Source organism: Nomascus leucogenys, chromosome 23, assembly GCF_006542625.1.
Source record: "Nomascus leucogenys isolate Asia chromosome 23, Asia_NLE_v1, whole genome shotgun sequence".
Taxonomy (NCBI): Eukaryota; Metazoa; Chordata; class Mammalia; order Primates; family Hylobatidae; genus Nomascus; species Nomascus leucogenys.
Genome location: NC_044403.1, coordinates 26,167,141 through 26,191,588, shown reverse-complemented (window position 1 = coordinate 26,191,588; position 24,448 = coordinate 26,167,141). Strand labels below are relative to the sequence as shown.

Here is a 24,448-nt window from a genome sequence, read left to right as displayed (position 1 = left end):
GCTACTGTGGATCCTGTGTCTGACTTCAGATCCCCTTTTCCCAGTTATACCTCCACTTTTCTGGGACAGGTGGGGAGCAAAAGGGTGCAGAAGTCAGATCTTGAAATCACCTGGGGATTTCCGGGTGAGGCGGGTGGTGAGAAAGGAAACAGCAAGCAGGGCTCTGGCAGCTGCTGCAGATAGCTTCACACAGAGACCCGGGCTGCCATCTTGCTCTAAGTGAAAGTGAAAGAAAAGTCGGCAGCAGAGGGAACAGAGAAGAACCCAAAGGCCGCGGGCTGGCCAGGTGTGCTTGGAGAGCCCCCTTCTCCCGCCGGGCCTCGCAAGCAGCGTAGGACTGTGGAGAAGGGCGGTGGGCAAGGAGGGGACTCGAGAGCAGCCTCCAATGGGCACACAGGAGGGCTGGTGCCTGCTGCTCTGCCTGGCTCTATCTGGAGCAGGAGAAACCAGTGAGTCTGGGAGTTGGGGAGAGCTGGCTGGGAGAAGAGCTACTGAAGCCCCAGGGTGCCACCCTCCCCAAGATTCCAGAAGAGCAAAGGGGCCGGGGATGACCCAATCACCTTCTAAGCCCAACAGGGGAAAGGCTCAGCGGCTGGCAAAGGAAGGAACCAATAGTGTGTGTGGAGCGAGGGTGGGAACTCCACAGGGAAAATGCTAAAGAGGGGCTGCCTCTGTGGCTGTGGTCAGGAGCCACTGTCCTACAGAGAGGGCACAGGCCTGGGAGCTGACACTTCAGAAGAGGAAAGGACTCTCCAGGCAAGGAAATCACTTGGAAGGCGACCTTGAATGCGGGGTAGGGGAAGGCTACCCGAAATGGGAGAAAGCAGTGCAGGCTGTCAGTGCCCCAGCAACAGCAACCATCCAGTCTCCTCTCTCTGCGGTGGCAGTTGCTTGTTTCCTGAGAATTCCTTTGACTGAAAAGATAGTCTTTCATTCAACAGTTGGAAATACAAGTATAAATTCCTCTGAGCAAGGCAAATCCAGGACTTTAACTCTCGCCGAGAAGTATTTGCCTGGACTAGCAGGTGCTCTCCAGAAAGCTGGTTTGGGGGATGACGGGAGAATAGAGGGACACAGAAACAGCTAGGATCTTGGATGGCAACTTTTACCCTTTGATGACTCCACAGTTTGAGGGTGGGGGCAGGAAGCAAGTGTGGAGTAGCTTTCTGGGGAAGGGGGTGCTCACCCCAGCCTTTGTCTGCAGAGCCCCACCCAGCAGAGAGGCAGTGGCGGGCAGTGGACGTGGTCCTAGACTGCTTCCTGGCAAAGGACAGTGGGCACCATGGAGCTCTCGCCAGCAGTGAGGACAGGGCAAGGGCCTCCCTCGTGCTGAAGCAGGTGCCAGTGCTGGACGATGGCTCCCTGGAGGACTTCACCGATTTCCAAGGGGGCACGCTGGCCCAGGATGACCCACCTATTATCTTCGAGGCCTCAGGTAAAAGCCTTCCACCTGTGTCCTTGGTCCTCCCGGGCTCCCTCCACCAGGACAGCCCGGGTCCTGATTACAGCCACACATACTGCCTCCCGTTGGCCCTGGTGTTCTCACGCTAATTTGCCCTCCGTGTGTGCCCTGCTTCTCCCCAGTGGACCTGGTCCAGATTCCCCAGGCCGAGGCCTTGCTCCATGCTGACTGCAGTGGGAAGGAGGTGACCTGTGAGATCTCCCACTACCTTCTCCAGATGAGAGAGACCACTGTTGAGACAGCAGCTTGGTTCATGGCCAACGTGCAGGTCTCTGGAGGGGGACCTAGCATCTCCATGGTGATGAAGACTCCCAGGGATGCCAAGAATGAGGCTCTCTGGCACCCGACGCTGAACTTGCCCCTGAGCCCCCAGGGGACTGTGCGAACTGCAGGTAAGAAAATGAAAAGCAAGGCCAGGCATGGTGGCTCATGCCTGTAGTCCCAGAATTTTGGGATACCAAGGCCGGTGGATCACCTGAGGTCAGGAAATCAAGACCAGCCTGGCCAACATGGTGAAACCCCGTCTCTACTAATACCAAAATTAGCCAGGCATGGTGGCGGACGCCTGTAATCCCAGCTACGAGGGAGGCTGAGGCAGGAGAATCGCTTGAATCCAGAAGGCAGAGGTTGCGGTGAGCCGAGATCGCACCATGGCACTTCAGCCTGGGCAACAAGAGCGAAACTCCACCTCAAAAAAAAAAAAAGAAAAGAAAAGCAAGTCACAGAAAGTTTTGCTTTTCTAAAGTGGTAAGATATGGGGGACAGAAGAAGGAAGGGAACAAATCCACCTCCATCCACACTGGTCACCTCAGGGCACCCCTAGGCCTTGGTCCTTTCTTCCTAAAAACCCCTGAGTCAGGCCAGGTGCAGAGGCCCATGCCTGTAATCCTAGCATTTTGGGAGGCCAAGGCAGGTGGATCACCTGAGGTGATCCTGGCCAACATGGTGAAACCCCCTCTCTACTAATACAAAAATTAGCTGGGCATGATGGCGGGTGCCTGTAATCCCAGCTACTCAGGAGACTGAGACGGGAGAATCGCTTGAACCTGAGAGACGGTGGTTGCAGTGAGCCGAGATTGTGCCACTGCACTCCAGCCTGGGCAGCTGAGTGAGACTCCATCTCAAAAACAACAACAACAACAACAAAACCCTGAGTCCACAAGAGAATGCTTCGCGGCCCCTACCTGAAGGTCCAAGCACACAGACAACCTGTGTTATTTCCAAAATGGAGATCGTTCTCATCTCACTGGGCTGCCATGAGGAAATAAGACACATGGTGCTATTCTGTTCATGGGTGCTGTCCACTGTAGTCTTACTGAGCCAAAACTCGGTTTTCTCCCAGTGGAAGGCTAGGCTGGTGTGGTGCTTCAGGGGTAAAGCTCAGGGATGCATCGTTTGTTCATTGTCTTATTGGTAAACCCAGTACTTGCCCTCTCCAGCTCAGCACATCCTCGAGGGCACAAGAAATTGACAACATGATGACAGGGTTCCCCAGAGCCCATTAATCCAATACTCTGTGCCCCGCTTCTTTGAGTCTCCAAGAAGAGACAGCCAAGTCCAGAGAAAGGGGGCAACCGTCCTATCCTTGGAAAACCCCAGAACACTCTAACCTCTGTGTGGTCCAACCTAAATCTATCCTGACACATTAGAAAAAAAAGGTCCTCATGTCTGTCCAGTGTCTACCATAGTCCTGGCATGCATAGGTATTTCTCTCTTTTTATTCCAAACCTACAAAAAAAGGTGAAATAATAATATAATGAACACCTATATACCCTACACCTAGATCCACCAATTGTTACCAATTTGCCACATTCTCTCTCCCCGACTCCCTGTGTGTGTATATGTTTATGTGTGTATTTTCCTCTGAACTGAGAGTAAGTTGCAGAAGATAACACTTGAACCCCAAATGCTCCCATCCATAGCGTATATTAGTTTACAGTGAAGGACAAGGACGTAATCCTTCATAGTTACAAAACCATCATGTCAGAAACAAACCAAAGTGGGGGAGTAGTCTACCCATGGTGCAGGCAATAAGGGAGTGCAGACTGTAAAATATTTCAGAACAATAATAAAATCAGCTAAAAGTCAGATGGCTTTATAGTCTCACCACCTCCCAACATTGGCAATTCTGAATATTATCAGTGATAAAATACTCCTCCCTGCTAGGGCAGACTGTCCCTATCTCCCTACACCACTGCCTAGTATGCCATGGATCTTCATACTTGTAGATATTTTTTAATTGATACGGTAATAGTCTCAACTATAAAGTCCAGGGCATGGTGGTGCACACCTGTAGTCCAGCTACTCAGGAGGCTGAGGCAGGAGGATTGCTTGAGCCCAGGAGTTTGAGTCCTGTCTGGGCAATATAGTGAGACCCTGTCTCTTTTTTTTTTTTAACAGAGTCTCATTCTGTTTCCCAGGCTGGAGTGCAGTGGCACGATCTTGGCTCACTGCAACCTCTGCCTCCCAGGTTCAAGTGATTCTTGTGCCTCAGTCTCCCAAGTAGCTGGGATTATAGACGCCCACCACCACACCGACGAATTTTTGTATTTTTAGTAGAGATGGGGTTTCACCATATTGGCCAGGCTGGTCTTGAACTCCTGACCTCAGGTGATCCACCCATCTCGGCCTCCCAAAGTGTTGGGATTACAGGCCACCACCTGGGGATTTACATTCACGGTGGTGAGCCACCGTGCCCAGCCTACGACCCTTCTCTTTAAAAAATAATTAATTAAATGTCTCCAAATTCAAATTTCTCCACTTGTCCCAATATTTTTTTTTACTGCTTTCTTTTTCGAAGTACACAATTCAAACAAGAATCATGCAGTGCATTTAGTTGTGCTGTTCCTTGTTTTAATCTAGAACATCTTTCATAGAATTGACATTTTTTTTTTTTTTTTGAGACGGAGTCTCGCTCTGTCGCCCAGGCTGGAGTGCAGTGGCGCAATCTCGGCTCACTGCAAGCTCCGCCTCCCGGGTTCATGCCATTCTCCTGCCTCAGCCTCTCCGAGTACAGGCGCCCGCCACCACACCCGGCTAATTTTTTGTATTTTTAGTAGAGACAGGGTTTCACCATGGTCTCGATCTCCTGACCTTGTGATCCGCCCGCCTCGGCCTCCCAAAGTGCTGGGATTACAAGCATGAGCCACCGCGCCCGGCCAGAATTGACATGTTTGAAGGGTCCAGGCTAGTGGTTTTGTAGAGTAACCCACCATTTAGATTTGTCTGACCGTTTTCCTCATTTCCTCATGACTGGATTTAGGTTAAACATGTTTGGCACAGATACTACTACCACTTTTTTTTTTTTTTTATGTGGAATTTCGCTGTTATTGCCCAGGCTGGAGTGCAATGGCTCGATCTTGGCTCACGACAACCTCCGCCTCCTGGGTTCAAGTGATTCTCCGCCTGAGCCTCCCAAGTAGCTCGGATTACAGGCATGCGCCACCACGCCCAGCTAATTTTTGTATTTTTAGTAGAGACGGGGTTTCTCCATGTTCGTCAGGTTGGTCTCGAACTCCCAACCTCAGGTGATCCACTCGCCTGGGCTTCCCAATACCATGTGCTTTTTTGTTTTGTTTTTTACATTTTTTTTGAGATGGAGTTTCACTCTTGTCGCCCAGGCTGGAGTGCAATGGTAGGATCTTGGTTCATTGCAACATCCACCTCCCGGATTCAAGCAATTCTCCTGTCTCAGCCTCCCGAGTAGCTGGAATTACAGGCACCTGCCACCATGCCCAGCTAATTTTTGTTATTTTTAGTAGAGACAGGGTTTTACCATGTTGGCCAGGCTGGTCTCGAACTCCTGACCTCAGGTGATCCACCCACCTCGGCCTCCCAAAGTGCTGGGATTACAGGCATGAGCCAACGCACCCAGCCACCATGTACTTTTTAAACTCTTGTTTCTAGTCTTCACAGCATCCTTGTTTAAGCAGGTGAGCTTGGTAACACCAAGTGACTTGTCAAAGGTCACAGAGTAAGTGGAACAACCAGGGTTTCAGAGCTTTTTCTGCTACTCTAGTAGTTCTTACCTGAAGAGTGATGGTAACTCTTAGTTTTGCATGTGTATTTTTCCTGCTAGGAGATCCATAGCTTTCACTAAATTATCCTAGGGTAAGTGATCCCAAAATGGTGATGGCCATCATGTGTACCATGCTGCCTTTCCAGAGCCCCATTTCTTTGTGGTTCCATGTGACAGAAAATAAGCTCAACCGGCCTGTCAGGCAAGGAAGAAGAGGCAGGTGTATGCCCACAGCTTGGAGATCAGGTGACCTCAAGGAGGAAGTAGCCCACAAATCACCCCTCTTTTCCTCTTCACAGTGGAGTTCCAGGTGATGACACAGACCCAATCCCTGAGCTTCCTGCTGGGGTCCTCAGCCTCCTTGGACTGTGGCTTCTCCATGGCACCGGGCTTGGACCTCATCAGTGTGGAGTGGCGACTGCAGCACAAGGGCAGGGGTCAGCTGGTGTACAGCTGGACCGCAGGGCAGGGGCAGGCTGTGCGGAAGGGCGCTACCCTGGAGCCTGAGCAGCTGGGCATGGCCAGGGATGCCTCCCTCACCCTGCCCAGCCTCACTATACAGGACGAGGGGACCTACATTTGCCAGATCACCACCTCTCTGTACCGAGCTCAGCAGATCATCCAGCTCAACATCCAAGGTGAGTCCAGGACATGGTTATCCCAGGGAAGGCGATATAACATGTCTACTGGGAGCGTTTCCAGATTGGGACCCAAACGCAAGAATGGTTTCCTGAGAAGCAGGCTTCAATCCCACAACTTAAATGCCATCTTCATCATGGAAGCACAGATGGCATCAGATAAGAAGTCCCATTGGATTCCAGGATAATTCCACCAAGAGATTTCCAGCCCAGGATCCTGCTGCCCTGCTGTGGCTGGCTGTCTCCATCACCCCAGTCCTTTTGGACCACATCCTGAGGAGCAGCAGCAGCAAACCAAGGCAGAGCAGTGGAAGCGGTTCTGACCATTATCACTGCTATCCTTTAACATCTCTGGCTTAGAGGCTGGGCGCGGTGGCTCACGCCTATAATCCCAGCACTTTGGGAGGCTGAGGCAGGTGGATCACAAGGTCAGGAGTTCAAGACCATCCTGGCCAATACAGTGAAACTCCATCTCTACTAAAAATACAAAAAATAGCTAGGCGTGGTGGTGCACGCCTGTAGTCCCAGCTACTCAGGAGGCTGAGGCAGAAGAGTCGCTTGAACCCAGGAGGTGGAGGTTGTGGTGAGCCAAGATCATGCCACTGCACTCCAGCCTGGGCAACAGAGCAAGACACCATCTTAAAAAAAAAAAAAAAAAAAAAGCCGGGCGGTGGCTCACGCTGTAATCCAGCACTTGGGAGGCCGAGCGGCGGATCACGAGGTCAGGAGATCGAGACCACGGTGAAACCCGTCTCTACTAAAATACAAAAATAGCCGGCGTAGTGGGGCGCCTGTAGTCCAGCTACTCGGAGAGGCTGAGGCAGGAGAATGGCGTGACCGGGAGGCGGAGCTTGCAGTGAGCGAGATGCGCCACTGCACTCCAGCCTGGGTGACAGAGCGAGACTCCGTCTCAAAAAAAAAAAAGAACTGGCTTAGAATGACAATAAGAAGCCAGCCAATCTTTAGTTGGCTTTACTATCACTTTTCTGGAAAATGTAACCCCCGCCCCCTCACAGCCTGCATCCAAGTGGGCCCCTCACACACCCCCGCCTTGGTACACTGCCAAGGGACACTTTAGCCTCCATAATCTACTCTGATCTTGGCAGGAAGAAAAGGCTTCAGGCTCCTCCGCTGTCCCCAGTTAGATCCATGTGTAACTTTATTCTTCATTCTTTCTCCAGCTTCCCCTAAAGTACGACTGAACTTGGCAAACGAAGCTCTGCTGCCCACCCTCATCTGCGACATTGTTGGCTATTATCCTCTGGATGTGGTGGTGACGTGGACCCGAGAGGAGCTGAGTGGATCCCCAGCCCAAGTCTCTGGTGCCTCCTTCTCCAGCCTCAGGCAAAGCGTGGCAGGCACCTACAGCATCTCTTCCTCTCTCGTCGCAGAACCTGGCTCTGCAGGTGCCACTTACACCTGCCAGGTCACGCACATGTCTCTGGAGGAGCCCCTTAGGGCCAGCACCCAGGTTGTCCCACCAGGTACTGGGAGTGTCCTTTTCCCCACCTCCACACTAGGGCTCATGGCTCTCCTGCCCCAGCTCATCTATGGCCTTGTTCTGCTGCCCATCCACTTTGTTCATAGCCCTGGCTTCGTGCTCCTGCCTCTGCTCCTGGCTATCTTTCCCAAGGTGGCAGCTCCCACAGCTTCTACCACACATCCTCTGAGACTTCATTATACTGCAGCCTCCAGGGTGCCAGGCAATGTGCTTAAGGCTGGAGATCACAGATGAATAATTCCTGATCATGCCCTCCAGGAGCTTAGTCCAGTAATAGAGACAAGACTAAGTAGACAGAGAAGATGGCATTTGAGCCAAGTTAACTAGCTTAGAGGGAAGGGAACACTCATGATAGAAACAATAGCATATATGAAAGCCAAATCATAAAACAGCCTAAAGAGAATTTGGAGAATTGCAATTAATTCAGCACAGCTAGAGCCTAGGGCATATGGGAAAAAGGGAAAGTGGCTCTGAAGCTTCGGAGGTAATTCTATTTATTGAGCATTTACATGAATCAAGCACTGTAGAAAGCACTTAAATGTGTGATTTCATGGATCACGACTCCCATTTTACAGGTGAGTAAACTGGCACTTGCAGATGTCAATGAATTTGCCCAAAGTCACCTATCAATCAATGGTAAAGAGAGAATGTGAAAAACAGGCAACCGGATTCCCCTTACGGGCTTAATTAAATGTTGTAGATCTCACTGGGCCTTCAAGAGGGAACTTCCTGAGAGCCACTGCATGCTGTTGAAAGGTTTTATTTATTTATTTATTTTATTTTACTTATTTTTTTGATACAGAATCTTGCTCTGTTCCCCAGGCTGGAGTGCAGTGGTACGATCTCAGCTCACTGCAACCTCCACAACCTGGGTTCAAGCCATCCTCCTGCCTCAGCCTCCCAAGTAGCTGGGATTACAGGCACGCACCACCACACCTGGCTAATTTTGTGCTTTTAGTAGGGATGGGGTTTCGCCATGATGGCCAGGCTGGTCTCGAACTCCTGACCTCAGGTGATCTGTCCGCCTTGGCTTCCCAAAGTGCTGGGATTACAGACATAAGCCACCACACCCTGCCTGTTGAAAGGTTCTGAACAGGAAAGGGACAGGAAAGAACCCGCAACTCGAAATCGAAACATCCAGGAGCACTGGGCATTATTTGCTCGCTCATTAGAATGTGAACTTCCCCAAAACTGAAGTTTCACCTCAGCTCACATCATTCCCCAACTATTTACAAAATCCCAGTTAACTGGTGGTTTTTTGTTTTGCTTTGTTTTATTTTGTTTTGTTTTGTTTTGAGATAGGGTCTCACTCTGTCACCCAGGCTGGAGTGCAGTAGCACGATCTCAGCTCACTGCAACCTCTGCCTCCCAGGCTCAAGTGATCCTCCCACCTCAGCCTCCCAAGTAGGTGGGACCACAGGCATACACCAACATACCCAGCTAATTTTTTGTATTTTTGGTATACAGAGGGTTTCACCATGTTGCCCAGGCTGGTCTTGAACTCCTGAGCTCAAGCCATCCACCCACCTCAGCCTCCCAAAGTTCTGGGATTACAGGCATGAGCCACTCTGTCCAGGCAAGTTAAGTGTTAACAAATAAACCAACCTAAATCTCACTTGCAAAGCAATTTTTAAAACCTTGTCCTTAGGTGGAAAGAGGTAGAGAATTCTGTGTGGAGTAACCTACAAGTATCCAGCAACCTTAAATAAGTACAAATGCTGCTGGATGCCTTGTTCCAGGCTCCTCAATCAGGGACTCACACACACACTCCTTAGCTCCTCCTCCCTGGGATGGACACTGCGGGTGAGGGCTCAGCTTATGATTCCTACGCACGATGATCCCCGCTCGTGTTGCTGTCACCTACAGAGCGGAGAACAGCCTTGGGAGTCATCTTTGCCAGCAGCCTCTTCCTTCTTGCACTGTTGTTCCTGAGGCTTCAGAAACGGCAAGGTAAGAGCCAGAGTGCCCTTGGCTGTGGCCCTGGCCCACCTCACCCACTCTAACCAGAGTGCCCTTTGCTGTGGCCCTGGCCCACCTCACCCACTCTAACCACCTCCCCACCCAGACCAGGGTGGAAGCCCACATGCCCCAAGCTCCAGCCACCCACCCATCACAGCCTCCTGCTTTCGAGTTTGCCCTAAATGAAAATGACACCAGTCGTGTTCCCTCGTTTTCTCCTAGCTACCTCACTAAGGTCTGTCACTCTCCTGCCTCAGAGTAGAAAGAAAGATTAGTCACGTGCTCCCAGGAGGACTGTAAGTCAAGTTGCAGAGCTAAAAATGCATGAAGGTGGCACCAGCTCACGGGGCACTGGGCCTGGCTCTGCAGAGGCCTCTGCCTTCCTTCACTGTGCATCCTGGGCTCATGCACCAAGGCAGAGAACAGGAAGAAGTGAGGGGACAAGAAGAAGGAAGAATGTCCAGATGGAGGTTAAGACCAAAGAGCCAGGTTGGTGGTGTGGTGGTAGGAAAATAAAGCTGGAAGAAATGGAGAAGGAACAAGTGAGGGACAATGAGGCACGGGTTGGGGCTGGGCTACCCCTCCCAAACTCAGCTCTGTCAAAATAAAAGCCTCTTGTGTCTGCTGTGATCAAGTTTTTCCACTTTCCTGTCTTTCTCCACACTGGTCCCAAATGAGCCCTGTCCCCAAGCCTAGCGGCTACAACTTGCAAAGTGTTTAAGGTATGAAACAAAGGCCCTCAGAGGCACCCCCGGGGCTCCATCTCAGTTGCATCTCAGCTGCGATTAGGGTTCTGCTCCCTCAGATAACTGCTGGGAGTTTCAGGATACCTGCAAATGCCTCACTCCCTCAGCTGCAAGGGAGAGACTTCTCCTTTTATTCATTTCTAAAATGTGCCTGCTCAATACGGTGGAACTCAGCATACCAAAACTGTACGTGAGGATGATGGGGAAAAGGGGGTAAGGGGGTGTTCACTGACAGCCTTATCTGGGCACATCCCCTGGGACAGGACAAGCAGGCCAAGGACCTAGGAAGGAGCACAGGAGGCAGATGGAAGAGGCCTGAGGGAACCTGTGCTTGTTTGCCCGTGTGAGATGCCCACGCAACTTCCTGTCTTCACTTCCTCTCACTAGCACCTACAAGAGTTGGGCTGCTTTCAAGCTGAACGCCGGGAGACCACTTCCTGTGCTGACACACAGAACTCCCATCTCCATGAAGACCGCACAGCACGTGTAAGCCAGCCCAGCTGACCTAAAGCGACAGGAGACTACTAGAAAGAAACGACACCCTTCCCCCCAAGCCCCCCAGCTACTCCAACCCAAACAACAACCAAGCCAGTTTAGTGGTAGGAATTTGTATTTTTTGCCTTTGTTCAGAATACATGAAATTGGTAAATATGCCACATGCCTTTGGTGGAAGTACAACTGTTCTTATTACTCTATACAAGTATGAGATCAGGGTTAGGAAAAAAAGACAAAGAGGTGATGACAGACACACAGTGGAAACCCCACATCATCTCATGGCAAACCGAAGAAGTGGATGTGGGAAGCTCAGCTTCATTTGACTGCAAAGTCCCGCGGTTTAGTTGCACATTTGCTCATGCACATGGGTGGTGGGAGGGAAGGGGGATAGCAAAGACACACAGAAGAGGGTAGAGGGTGGGTGAGAAAGAAAGTAGAAGGGCTAATACCCCCAAAGAACAAAGCCAACTACACCTGGTGAGCCTCAGAGGGACAGAAACCCAGGAATGATTCCTGTGATAGGGCTGGGAGAGCCAAGAGGACGGATTTGCTCCAGGCTTGGGACACATCGAGGACAGTGGTGGTTCTTCTCCAGCGGTGACCCCCTGCATTAGGCAAGGAGGAGCCCAGAGGAGAGTGGAGACCTTCGAGGGGGGCCGTTGGGAGGGTACTGACTGCTTTCTTCCAGCTCTTCAGTCCCGCCCTTGGGCAGGACGAAGGGAATGCAGGAAACAAGGGCGAAGGGAAAGGAAGGATGGTTTTGCGCAATGAAATGCTGCTGCATGGAAAGTGGGCATCCAGACCCTGCCCAGCATGGCCTCAGCCTCTTCCTGTTCGTGGACCGAGGGAAGAAGGAATAAAGGGCCATGGGCATTCCCTGCTCTGTTCCCAGCCTGCCCTCCTCCCCTTGCACCTGGGCTTATCCCACATTAATAGCCCATCCTGAAGCTCAGCAATTGCCCCGAAGATAGGCTGAGCAGATCCCATCCTCAGGTTCCACTGTCTATACACACAAACCATGCAAAGAGGAGGAAGAGAAAGGAGGCCACGTAGAATTCAGACAGGTAAGGGTGGTTCGAAGGGGAATATACTACAGGAAGAACAGAGAGGTGGCTCTCAAGGAGAAGGCCCCATGACAGCACAGCAATACACAAGCACACCTGTCACAGGCTGGCACGCCTCCCCCCCAAGGTGGGGCTGGTGGGCCTACATGACTTCTCTGCATCCTGAGGATCGGCCGGGCCTCAGGAAGGACCTCTTGCCTCATCCCTGTCTTTGGCAAGTGCATGGGTGGTGTGAAGGAAAGGATTCCATGGGTGTCCAAAGATCTCACACTGCTAACACCCTCACACTCCTTCATCAACAAGAAGAGAGGAACAGGACCCTCTTTAACGAGAGCAACGAGTGGCTTCCTCTGAGCTTGCTACTTTCAAATTAGGCACTTGACTCACTGTTTCTCTGTAACAGGCAATCTCTCTCTTTATGCCAACAATTAACTGGGAGCTAGGTGAAATTATTTGGCTAGATAAAATTACCGGCTAGATGAATTTATTTGGTGCCCTCATACAGAATGCTGTAGAAAACGTAAAGAAGAGAAAGCTCCTTCCAGTTAGAAGCGCATGGGACTGCTTCTAGGATGGAAACAAGTCCTGCTATTTTCACAATCCATAAGTGTTCTCCAGGCCTCTAGAGAACAAAGTAAAGTTGTGAGATCCCCAAAGACAGAAAATCCTGGACCAACAGATTAGAAATAACTACAAAAAACAAGTTTTACTTTCGAAAAGGGTGCCACACTGAAACCAAGTTGGACTTTGATCCACCCCCAGGACCCTCTCCAGGCCTGGCCCAGGAGGGAAAGCTCCGCATGACCAGGCAGCACTGAGTGAGCTGCCATCTTCCCAGCGCCTCCCTAGCTCCTACCAGTGGCCAGGTTTTCTAGGAGACACCGTGGGCACCGATACTCTTCTCCTCCCAAGTCTGGGCAGCTTCATGGGTACTTTGCCTCAGCCACTCCCCTCCCTGCCCCTTCCCTTGGCCTCCAACTCTTTGGGGCTTTAGGGGAACTTGAGAGTACAGAAGAAGCAGGCGGAGAGGAGGCGCCAGCTGTTGCTCTTCAGGTAGTGACTTAGATTGTGCCACGAGCAGCATTTCTAGTGTTGAGGGACAGAGTGCAAATGAACGCAACGAAAAAGGAGGAATGGGTGATGGAGAAGCCTGGGCTGGAATGCAGGACGGTGGGTGGGGAAGTGTGTTGAGAGATCAAACAGGGAAGAGGACATGAATGTGGATGGCAATGGAGAACAGGGAAGGGGTGGTACATTCTCAAGTAAAAAAGTAGACTGGACACAGGAATCAGGAAGTCCCAGACGGAAAAGAGAAAGAGACAGGAGAAAACAAGAGGGCAAATTACACCAAGTTACCAGACATTCAGGTCTTTCCATTGTTAAGTGCCCCATCCCCATGGTCTCCCTCCAACCCAAGCCAGTGACACACAGCATAGCCCTACTTCCTCAGAACAGGAGGCGCCATCTCCCTGCAATGCCTTGCAGGGGGAAGGCTTGTCCATCAAACAAATCCCTTGTCTCTGCCCTTCCCCCCTCCCGAACCAGGTGACAATCCCATAGCAGCGGTCTCCATACCTCAGTCAGAGCAGCCCCACTCCCCAGGCAGGCAGGCAGGCAGGGAGAAGACTCCAGGACCTTCCCACCTCTTCACCCCATCAGCAACTTCAGCGATACTTACTTACAATAACTACCACGATGATGGCACAGATGGCTCCCAGCATGATCATCATCTGAGGAAACATGGACAAAAAATGAGCCCTTGGATTTCGGGAATGAGGAAAAGAGCCACATCTCTAGTGGGAAACAGAATTCCCTCCATCCTTGGGACAGTGGAAAAAACCATCCATCACCCAGGAGACCTGCAGGCCTCTTAGAGAGGCCCTACCCTTCTGCTTCCCAGGGGATCATAAACACAGTGTGTCTGTAGCTTTTCAGATTCATCACAGGACCTGCATTGAGCTCCTTTTTGCTTAGTTCCTGGTGTCTTGGGGCTTTAGAAGGCATTCCAACAGAGATACAGACTCTGGATATTTAACCAATTAGTTCAGTTTTCATTGTGAACTGTTCAGCTCATCCTCAAAAGTTGCAGTTATTTAAAAATATATATTTCAGTCTGAGAAAGCTGATTTAAAAGAAAAAGAAAAAAGTGTATATATATGTGTATATATATGTGCGTGTGTATATACATATAAAAGTGTATATATATGTATATATATAAAAATGTATATATATGTATATATGTGTATATATAGTGTGTGTGTATATATATGTATATATGTATATATATGTATGTATATGTATATATACACATATATATGTATACATATATATGTATGTATATGTATATATACACATATATATACATACATATATATGTATGTGTGTATATATATATATATATATATGCCTGAGCCACTGTGCTGATGTTGCGTGTGTCTGAGGATGAGACAGGTGAAAATTTTTGCAGGCAACTCCTTTAGGGAAAAGCTCCTTAACTAACTATCCCAAACTCCTCAGGGTATCACTTTTTCCCTGACAGCGGTTCTGAATACTCTAGCCTACCCTGGTGGCCAATTTTGGGTAATACAATCTCAAGAGCAGGCTTTCCAGATTTCCTCCCAAGCGTTATGCTGGTCAGAGAGATCCTGCACCATTAGAGGGAAGAAATGTAGAAGCTGAGCGTTTTCTTGCCTTCTACCAGTGGAAGCCCAGGAAAAGATGGAGGAGGGGACAAGAAAATTCACCTTGCAGTTTTTCCACCAATACTTCCTCTTTAGCTTTGCAGCACTGCTCTCAAATTGTGATGCTCCTGCCTGCAAGGCATCGGCTCGGTCATCCAGCTCTGACAGCTTCTGGTCCCTCTCCAGGACCTTGTCCACGTTCACACGCATGATGTCCACCACCTGAGGAGGGCACAGAAACAAAGTTGCTAAGCTTCCTGCCAGAGACAGAGGAAAGGACAACAACCAGAGAATCAGAAGTCTGGCCCTGTGCAACTCTAAAGGGTGCTTTGCCTCTCAGGGCCTTTGACTATTCTCCTATGAAAAAAGGAGAAAAGATAAGAAGTTCCCTTTTGTTTTCAAACTCCTAGATTTGGAAACTTTCAGAGAAACAGCTATCTACCTACCTCCTCCACTTGTGCCTGGGTTTGCTGTAGTCGTCTGTTACTGGTCATGTTAGGAGGAGGGCCAGGGGGACCCCCACCTGGGGCAGTCCCTTCTGTCCCTTCAGCAGGTGGCTGAGCTGGAGCAGACCTGTGGAAAGACATGTGCAGAGTACACAAAGTGACCAAGACAAGAAAGGAGCTGGGCGTGGTAGCACACACCTGTAGTCCCAGCTACTCAAGAGGCTGAAGTGGGAGAAGCCCTTGAGCCCAGGAGTTCGAGGCCAGCCTGGGCATTATAGCAAGACCCCCATCTCTAAAAAAACAGACAAAAAGAAAGGACTCACATGCATCCTCACCCCAAACCACTTAAACAATTATGATTAGGCTATACAAAACTAGAATGGATTCTTGCTCCTTGGCAATCTGAAGTAGGGAGACGCAGCATAGAGGCGAGAAGTAAAAGATTAAAGACTCTGCAACAACATTTGGATGGGGTTCAGGGACATCCAGGATGGTATCAAGACATCTTGTCTGGGACTATCCTTTGACCGAACTCAAACAAGTCCTCTGCCATGATGGCTACAGGGACATATGGCCTAGCCTTGTCCTAAATGGCATTTCCCCGCTGATATGGTTTGGCTGTGTCCCCACCCAAATCTCGAATTGTATCACCCAGAATTCCCACATGTTGTGGGAGGGACTCAGGGGAGGTAACTGAATCATGGGGCCCATCTTTCCGGTGCTACTCTCGTGATAGTGAAGAAGTCTCATGAGATCTGACGGGTTTATCAGTGGTTTCTGCTTTTGCCTCTTCCACATTTTCTCTTGCTGCCGCCATGTAAGAAGTGCCTTTCACCTGCCGCCATGATTCCAAGGCCTTCCCAGCCATGCAGAACTGTAAGTCCAATTAAACCTCTTTTTCTTCCCAGTCTTGGGTATGTCTTTATCAGCAGCATGAAAACAGACTAACACAGTAAACTGGTACCAGTAGAGTGGGGTGTTGCTGAAAAGATACCCAAAAATGTGGAAGCGACTTTGGAACTGGGTTAACAGGGAGAGGATGGAACAGTTTGGAAGGCTCAGAAGAAGACAGGAAAATGTGGGAAAGTTTGGAACCTCCTAGAGACTTGTTGAATGGCTTTGACAAAAATGCTGCTAGTGTTATGAACAATAAGGTCCAGGCTGAGGTGGTCTCAGATGGAGATGAGGAACTTGTTGGGAACTGAAGCAAAGGTGACTCTTTTTATGTTTTAGAAAAAAGACTGGCAGCATTTTGCCCCTGCCCTAGAAATGTGTGGAACTTTGAACTTGAGAGAGATAATTTAGGGTACCTGGCAGAAGAAAAGATGCAGTACTAAAGAAAAAAAAACATTTTTTTGAGGAGAAATTCAAGGCAGCTGCAGAAATTTGCATAAGTAGCAAGGAACCTAATGTTAGCCCCCAAGACCATGGGGAAAATGTCTCCAGGCCTTCACAGCAGGCCCTCCCATCACAGGCCTGGAGGCCCAGGAGGAAAAAGTTATTTTGTGGGCCAGGCCCAGGGTCCCCATGCTGTGTGTAACCTAGGGACTTAGTGCCCTGTGTCCCAGCCGCTCCCGCTGTGGCTGAGAGGGGCCAATGCAGGGCTCGGGCCGTGGCTTCAGAGGGTGGAAGCCCCAAGCCTTGGCAGCTTCCACATGGTGTTGAGCCTGCAGATGCACAGAAGGCAAGAATTGAGGTTTGGGAACCTCCGCCTAGACTTCAGAAGATGTATGGAAACGCCTGGATGTCCAAACAAAAGTCTGCTGCAAGGGCAGGGCCCTCATGGAGAACCTCTGCTAGGGCAGTACATAAGGGAAATGTGGGGTTGGAGCCCCCACACAGAGTCCCCACTGGAACACTGCCTAGCAGAGGTATGAGAAGAAGGTCACCATCCTCCAGACCCCAGAATGGTAGATCCACTGGCAGCTTGCACCATGCGCCTGGAAAAGCCACAGACACTCAATGCCAGTCCGTGAAGGGAGCCAGGAGGGAGGCTGTACCCTGCAAAGCAGCCAGGAGGGAGGCTGTACACTGTAATAACTGTCAGCTCACCCCTTTTTATATTCAAGTTATTGGTTATGGTTATTGGTTTATATGCCCAGTTATTGGTTATGTTTCACACCAGATGAGGAAATCAGGGCTGCCATAAGGGCAGCTTGGAAAATCACCAAAGGCAAAGTCTATGTAGGTGGAGTGAGTCAGGACTGTTTGCTTTGTTTTTGGCAGAGAAAATGGGGGTTACACTTAGATAGAATCTGGGGCCCAAAGCAATTACATTAGTTATGGAAACTGTTCCAAGAGCATAGACAGGAAGCAAAAATGCTAGAAATTGTCCTCAATGTGCATGCATTATAGACATTCTGTCCCTTCCTTTTCTGGATTTGACAGAGTCTCAGATGACTCCCTTGGTTACTTACATCCCAAAGAGAGATCTTGGTTTACTATACTATACACACAGAGAATGTTCTCTCATTCTGTACCACTCAAAGCTAGTGTGTGGTCTTCAAGAGAAACTCCTCTCCATGTCCCAGAACACAGAGGCTAAACTCAACCTCCTAAAGAATTCCCAGAAGTATAACCTAAGTCATGAGATCTTCTAGGCCAAGGAAGCACCCACAGGCAAGGGGGAGATCTCTCAAATTTGATGGAGGATAGAAATTACAGTAAGAACTCCTCAAACAGAAGCAGAATCTCACCAAACATACTTCACAGGAGCAGTCCAAGAGTAAATGCAACAAAAATGAAACCACAAAGTCACCAAAAAGGACATTATTTGACTAATTACAATAGAACTAATACCCAGAAGCTCCTTCTCCTCGATTAAGTGAACTTCTTTTAGTCTAAAAAGATAGAGAATAACTCCTCAGAGAGGCTATGGTAGCAGATTACACCTGACTCATTCCCCATTTAAAGAATCACTTTTCCATTTCCCTCTAAGGTGCAAAGGAGGTAAAGCAAAGATAGATACATAGTCATGGGAGCCGTAAGACTCTTGTCCTGCCACTGAGATAGCGAAGCAATCTAGCTCTTGACTTAAGGCAGAAAATTCAATGAGTAGGTAGCAGCCAGTGTTGGAAGCAGTCCAGGATGGTGGCACCAATGACAAGATTAAGGTCAGAGACCTCGTGATGCCCCGCTAGCCACCACGATTTCTCTGTTGCCTTCTATTCATCCCACGTAGATACTATCTGGAAGCCCCCTCCCCAAAATGAAAACAACTGGAATTCTACGGCTTGCCCAAAATGCATAGAACACTCATATCTGGTTAAAACCATAGAAATCAAAAAGAAAAAGTGAAATGGCTATGAAGTATTTGCAAGGCCAATTTCACTTACTACTTGTTGGGAGTTGGAAACACTCAGCAGTAAAATATCTACGGATAATTACAACCCTTATGTAACACAAGTAAATCTTTCCCTTTTTTGTCACTTAGAGAAGCAACATAAATACATCTAGGACCAGGCCAGGGTAGTAATCAGAAAGAAAAATCTGTATTAGACATATTGAGGTCTTGACAGAGAAGTACTTCATTTGTTTAGCCGTAGTTTTCCCTCAGGATCTTGTGAAGGGGGTGACGTTGAAGATTGCTGGAGACGCAACTGTGTGTGTTGGAGGAAAGGGGGAAAGCTCAGCTCTCCCTATTTCTCCTCCAACTATTTGATAAGACTCAGTGATAGAAAAACATCTCCTATACGAGTGGCCTTGGTATGAACAGCCGCTTGGGATGACAGGCCACTATCCCACTACCCCTTGAGTCTTTCTGAGCTGCTCACCTGGTGCCAGAGAACTGGCAGATAAGTTTCTGGAGCTTTGCTCACTGCCATGAGGGGGGCTAGACATCACACTTTGGGTGAGGGGTAAACAAATCCAGAGATTGTAGGGCAACCCAAGTTACCAACTGGCAGTTGCACCCATGACTGTCTTTCCTGAGGCGCCAAGTAGTGATTTAGTCAGATGACAGAAATGCCTTTCGAGTCCCCTGCCCAGTTGTCTCCATCCACCACCCCCAGCCCCCGCCCTCTCCGAGTCTCCACTATACCAAAACCAGAGTGAGGCGCCACTCAGACGAGAGGAGAGGGTGCAATGATTGTGGGACCCCTGCGCCCCTGCCCCGCCCGTGGGGTGCTAGCTGTGGCTGGTGCGAGAATGGGGTGCTGGCCCCCTCCCTGGGGGTGGCCCGGTCCGGAGGCGGCGCGCGGTGGTAGCTCCCCGCGTTGCTGCAGCTGCTGCAATGCGCCATTTTCCGTCCCGCAGAGTCGGGAGCTTGGGGTGAGAGTTGTCAAGGAGGTGCCGAGCCCCCCACACCAGAGTCAACTCACATTTTTCTGACAGAGAGAGGGTCTGTTCCTCTCCGCAGGCTGCGGCGAGACACCCGGCGAGGGACACTGCGGCTGAAGCGGACGGAACTGCCGAGCTCCGCCTCGCGTTAACCACCCCAAGGGCTAGCTGCGGTGGAACTTACTGCAGCTGCCGCGCCGGCCCCCGCCTTTATTAGTGCTGACCACGCCTCCCGGATAACGGTGACAACCCCGCGGCCCAATCCATGCCCAGGACGGTCGTCCAGCGCTACAGGCCTAGCCCGCCCCGCCCCTGCCAATTGCCAATCACAACTCTCCTCTCATCCGACTCCGGAAAGGAGCGGTTGCTGTGAGCATCCTTCAGTGATCAATGCAACCGTAGTTTGCGCTCCAGTCTGGCGGAGGGACGGGGCGGGGTAGAGATGAGGCCTGTCCCTTCGGAGGGTGCTTGAGCAGTTTGTTAGGCATTTGTGGTGCCTCCCAACCAATCGCTGGACAGTTACTGAAGACCGTGCCCGCCCCTGCCCCACCCCGCGCCGGGACTTGCGCATTCCGCTGGAGGCGGTGGCTCCCTGGTGCGCGCCCAGCCCTGGCGCCTTGCCCTGGCCCTCGCTCCGCCCCACCGCCCCGCCTCTGACTAACGCTCTGAGGGTGCAGGAGACTCGAGATACAGCCACAAGCTCCAGGTGCCAGACCCCGGATGCGGGGTTCTGTCCCACCAAAGCAAGCACGAAGCTTTCGTTTATCCGTTTCTTTCAACATAGCCTTCCTAAATTGAACTCCCTCCCAAACCTGCTCCAGTCGAGGTTACCCAGACTAGAAACGTGGAAACCATCCTAGATTTCCTCCCTTCACCTTTACCTCTCCCCTAGTAATCTGCCAAGTCGAGTTGATTTTTCCTTCTTGGTATTCCAGTAATTATCTCCCTCTGCTCACTATTATCCCTTTCCTGGACTCCATCGGTTGGAAAATTCACCATTATTTTATGTCCCGCTAAGAAAAAAGGTTACAAGGCCGGGCACAGTGGCTCACACCTGTAATCCCAGCACTTTGGGAGGCCAAAGCAGGAGGATCACTTGAGCCCAGGAGTTCAAGACCAGCCTGGACAACATGGTGAAATCCTGTCTCTTCAAGAAATAGATACAAAAAAATATAGCTGGGTATTGTGGCACACACCTGTAGTTCCAACTACTTGGGAGGCTGAGGTGGGAGGATTACCTGAGCCTGAGGAGGTCAAGAAAGCAGTGAGCCATGATCACACCATTGCACTCCAACCTGGGCAACAGAGTGAGACCCTGTCTCAAAAAAAACGGGGTGGGGGGGGTGGCATTTTTTAAACTTTTTAAACTAATTATAGATTCATATAAGGTGGCAAAAAATAATACAATACAGGGAGGTTCCCCTAAACCCCTTTACCCAGTTCCCCCAACAGTAACATCTTGTGTAACTACAGTTTAAAATTATTAAAATATTAAAACCAGGAAATTAACATTAGCAAAATCCAGAGTTTATTCAAATTTCACCAATTTTCCAAACACTTCTTTTTTGTTCGTGTGTGGTGTGTGTTTGAGTGGTTTTATGCAATTGTATCATGTGTAGATTTGTGTAACCACAACAACAGTTAGGATACAGAATTTTTACATTACTGCAAGGCTCCCATGTGCTACCCCTTTATATTCCAACCCACCGCCATCCCTAAACCTGAGCAACGCTAATTTGTTCTCCATCTCTGTAACTTTATTTCAAGAGCCTTATGTAAATCTAATCATACAGCACGTAACCTTTCAAGATTGGCTTTTTTCATTCATCCAAGTTATTGTGTGTATCATTACTTTTTCAACCATCCAAGTTATTGTGTGTATCATTAGTTTTCACCACTGATTAATATTCCATGGTACATTTAACCATTTACGTGCTGAAGGACATTTGGAGTGATTTCAGCACTGGGCTATTACAAATAAAGCTGCTGTGAACTTTCATACAGGTTTTATGTGAACATAAATTCTCATTTCTCTGGGATAAATGCCTGAGTGCAATGCTTGGGCAGTAAGGTAATTGCATCTCTAGTTTTATAAGAAACTGCCTTTGCCTGTGTTGCCTAGGCTGGTCTTAAACTCCTGAGCTCAAGCAATCCTCCCACTTCAGCTTCCCAAGTAGCTAGGACTACAGGCATCATGCCCAGCTGTATTTTTCTTATTTTAACCATTCTAATATGTGTTCAGTGCTATACCATTGTGGTTTTAATTCTTATTTCACTGATGGCTAATGATATCAAATATCTTTTAAAGTGTTTGCCTTCTATATATTATCCTATTTGATGAAATGTCGGTTCATGTCTTTTGGCCATTTTCTAACTTCATTGTTTGGATATTTTACTATCGAGTTTTGAGAATTCTTACATATTCTAGATAAAAGTACTTTGTCCAATTCGTGGTTTCTCCAAGTCTGTCATTTGTTTCTTAATCCTCTCACATAGTCTTGGCCGGGCACAGTGGCTCACGCCTGTAATCCCAGCACTTTGGGAGGCTGAGGCATGTGGATCACCTGAGGTCAGGAATTCAAGACCAGCCTGGCCAACATGGCGAAACCCTGTCTTTACTAAAAATACAAAAATTAGCTGAGTGTGGTAGTGGATGCCTGTAATCCCAGCTACTCAGGAGACTGAGCCAGGAGAATCACTTGATCCCAGGAGGCGGAGGTTGCATTGAGCTGAGATTGTACCACTGCACTCCAGCCTGGGTGACACAGAGAGACTCTGTCTCAAAAAAAAAAAAACAAAAAACAGGCTGGGCGCAGTGGCTCACGCGGTGGCTCCCAGCACTTTGGGGGGCCAAGCTGGGTGGATCACCTGAGGTCAGGAGTTCGAGACCAGTCTGACCAATATGGTGAAACCTGGTCTCTACTAAAAATACAAAAAATTAGCCGGGCGTGGTGGTGGGTGCCTGTAATCCCAGCCACTCAGGAGGCTGAGGCAGGAGAATTGCTTGAACCGGGGAGGCAGAGGTTGCAGTGAGCTGAGATTGTGCCATTGCATTTCAGCCTGGGAAACAAGAGTGAAACTCCATCTCAAAAAATAATAATAGTAATAATTTTAAAAAATAGTCTTTTATAGAGCAAAAGTTTTTAACTTTGGTAAGGTCCAATTTAATAAGGTCTTATGTTTATTTAGGTCGACGTTCTTTTTTTTTTCTTTTTTTTTTTTTTTGCCTATGGATATCCAACTGCTCCAGGACCATTCCTTGAGAAACCAATTCTTCCTCCATTGCATTGCTTTTGCGCCTTTGTCTTTTTGTTTGTTTGTTTGTTTTGTTTTGTTTTTTGTTTTCGTTTTGAGATGGAGTCTTGCTCTGTCTCCCAGGCTGGAGTGCGGTGGCCCGATCTCGGCTCACTGCAAGCTCCGCCTCCCAGGTTCAGGCCATTCTCCTGCCTCAGCCTCCTGAGTAGCTGGGACTACAAGCACCAGCCACCACGCCCGGCTAATTTTTTTTTTTTTTTTTTTTTTGTATTTTTAGTAGAGACGGGGTTTCACCGTGTTAGCCAGGATGGTCTCGATCTCCTGACCTCGTGATCCGCCCGTCTCAGCCTCCCAAAGTGCTGGGATTACAGGCTTGAGCCACCGCGCCCAGCCCCCTAAAGGCTAAATTTTAATATTCATTACAATCTTCAGGATCTGACTCTTGCTTCCCATCTCTTTCCCTGTCTTTTACCACAAGCAGTAGCTCCACCAGTAAATACCACTCATAGCTTTCTCATGTACACTATGCTGTTTCTTGACTCTGGGCCTTTATTTCTGCTTCAACTGCCTGGAAAGCCTGCTAGCCTCCACTCCCTTAAGACAACTCAGTGGTCACCTCTTCTCTAAAGCCCTTCTTGTCCCCATTCCTGCTTCCTCAGGAAAAGATAGGTGTCTCTTCCTCTTCACACCTATACACATAGCTATTAACAAACTTTAAATGTCATGACATACTGGATTTCATAACTATGCTTCATCTGCCTCTTGCACTGGGTGGAATTCTTTTTTCCTTTTTTTTTTTTTAAGGCAGGATCTCGCTATGTTGCCCAGGCTAGAATGTAGTGGCCTGATCTCAGCTCACTGCCACCTCCACCTGCTGGGCTGAAGCCATCCTCCCACCTCAGCCTCCTGAGTAGCTGGAATTACAGGCATGTGCCATCATGCCCAGCTAATTTGTTTTTTGTATTTTTTTAGTAGAGACGGGGTTTCACCATGTTGGCCAGGCTGGTCTTGAACTCCTGACCTCAAGTGATCTGCTCACCTCGGCCTCCCAAAGTGCTGGGATTACAAGCATGAGCCACTGCTCCTGGCCTCAAGACCTCATTCTAATGCCATCTTTTCAACAAATACCTTTTCTGACCATCCCCCTCAGCAAAAAAAAAAAAAAAAAAACTCCCATGGGACTCACTTCATTATCATATTTAAATTCACGTTTTGTTTACATACACATCTCTTTTTTTCTTTTTTCCAGTCTTGCCCCTGAATAAACTGGATGAAGCTGCTGCCAATTTAACCAAGTGGGAATTCCAGTGCTAATTGTCTGCTGGATGGGATATCTTTATTGGAGCAGATTAACATAGCCTCACATTTGTGGTTTGTGACCACTGATTTAGCAAATAAATTGTTTTTCTTTTTTTTTTTTTTATTTTTCTTTTGAGACAGGGTCTTGCTTTGTTGCCTAGGCTGAAGTGCAGTGTCGCAAGCTCAGCTCACTGCAGCCTCGACCCCCAAGGCTCAAAGCAATCCTTCTGCCCAGCCTCCACAGTAGCTGGGACTACAGGCACATGCCACCAACGCCTGGCCAAAATTTTTTTTTTGTTTTTGTGGAGACAGCATTTCACCATGTTGCCCAGGCTGATCTCGAATTCCTAGGCTCAACTGATCCTCTCGCTTCAACCTCCCAAAGTGTTGGGATTACAGGCGTGAGCCACTGCACCTGGCGAATATTCTTTTCTTTTTTGTTTTTTTCCTTTGAGACAGAGTTTCGCTCTTGTTGCCCAGGCTGGAGTACAATGGCACGATCTTGGCTCACTGCAACCTCCGCCTCCTGGATTCAAGCGATTCTCCTGCCTCAGCCTCCTGAGTAGCTGGGATTACAGGCCTGCGCCACCATGCCCGGCTAATTTT

At 49.1% G+C, this 24,448-nt stretch overlaps 2 protein-coding genes across 4 annotated transcripts; one reads left to right on the top strand and one right to left on the bottom strand.

The window, feature by feature from the left end:
* Nucleotides 1-28: 28 nt before the first annotated feature.
* Nucleotides 29-10,991, top strand: TAPBPL (TAP binding protein like). 3 transcript variants are annotated; one of them, XM_030804455.1, is made up of 7 exons: nucleotides 29-449; nucleotides 1,205-1,435; nucleotides 1,585-1,854; nucleotides 5,780-6,118; nucleotides 7,300-7,602; nucleotides 9,486-9,569; nucleotides 9,801-10,991. In XM_030804455.1, exons 1-7 carry the CDS (start codon nucleotides 386-388, stop codon nucleotides 9,851-9,853), a joined length of 1,344 nt encoding a protein of 447 aa, XP_030660315.1. In that variant the 5' UTR covers nucleotides 29-385; the 3' UTR covers nucleotides 9,854-10,991. The 3 variants fall into 3 exon arrangements, with proteins under 3 accessions (XP_030660315.1, XP_030660316.1, XP_030660314.1); XM_030804456.1 differs by having other exon boundaries at nucleotides 10,712-10,986; XM_030804454.1 differs by lacking the exons at nucleotides 9,486-9,569; nucleotides 9,801-10,991 and having other exon boundaries at nucleotides 7,300-8,400.
* VAMP1 (vesicle associated membrane protein 1) lies at nucleotides 10,922-19,783 on the bottom strand. The gene is made up of 5 exons (XM_003273725.4): nucleotides 19,330-19,783; nucleotides 15,011-15,137; nucleotides 14,628-14,786; nucleotides 13,562-13,613; nucleotides 10,922-13,158 (listed from the first exon to the last, which is right to left on the bottom strand). Coding segments are annotated over exons 1-5 (357 nt in total). The 5' UTR covers nucleotides 19,332-19,783; the 3' UTR covers nucleotides 10,922-13,141.
* Between the last annotated feature and the right edge of the window lie 4,665 nt (nucleotides 19,784-24,448).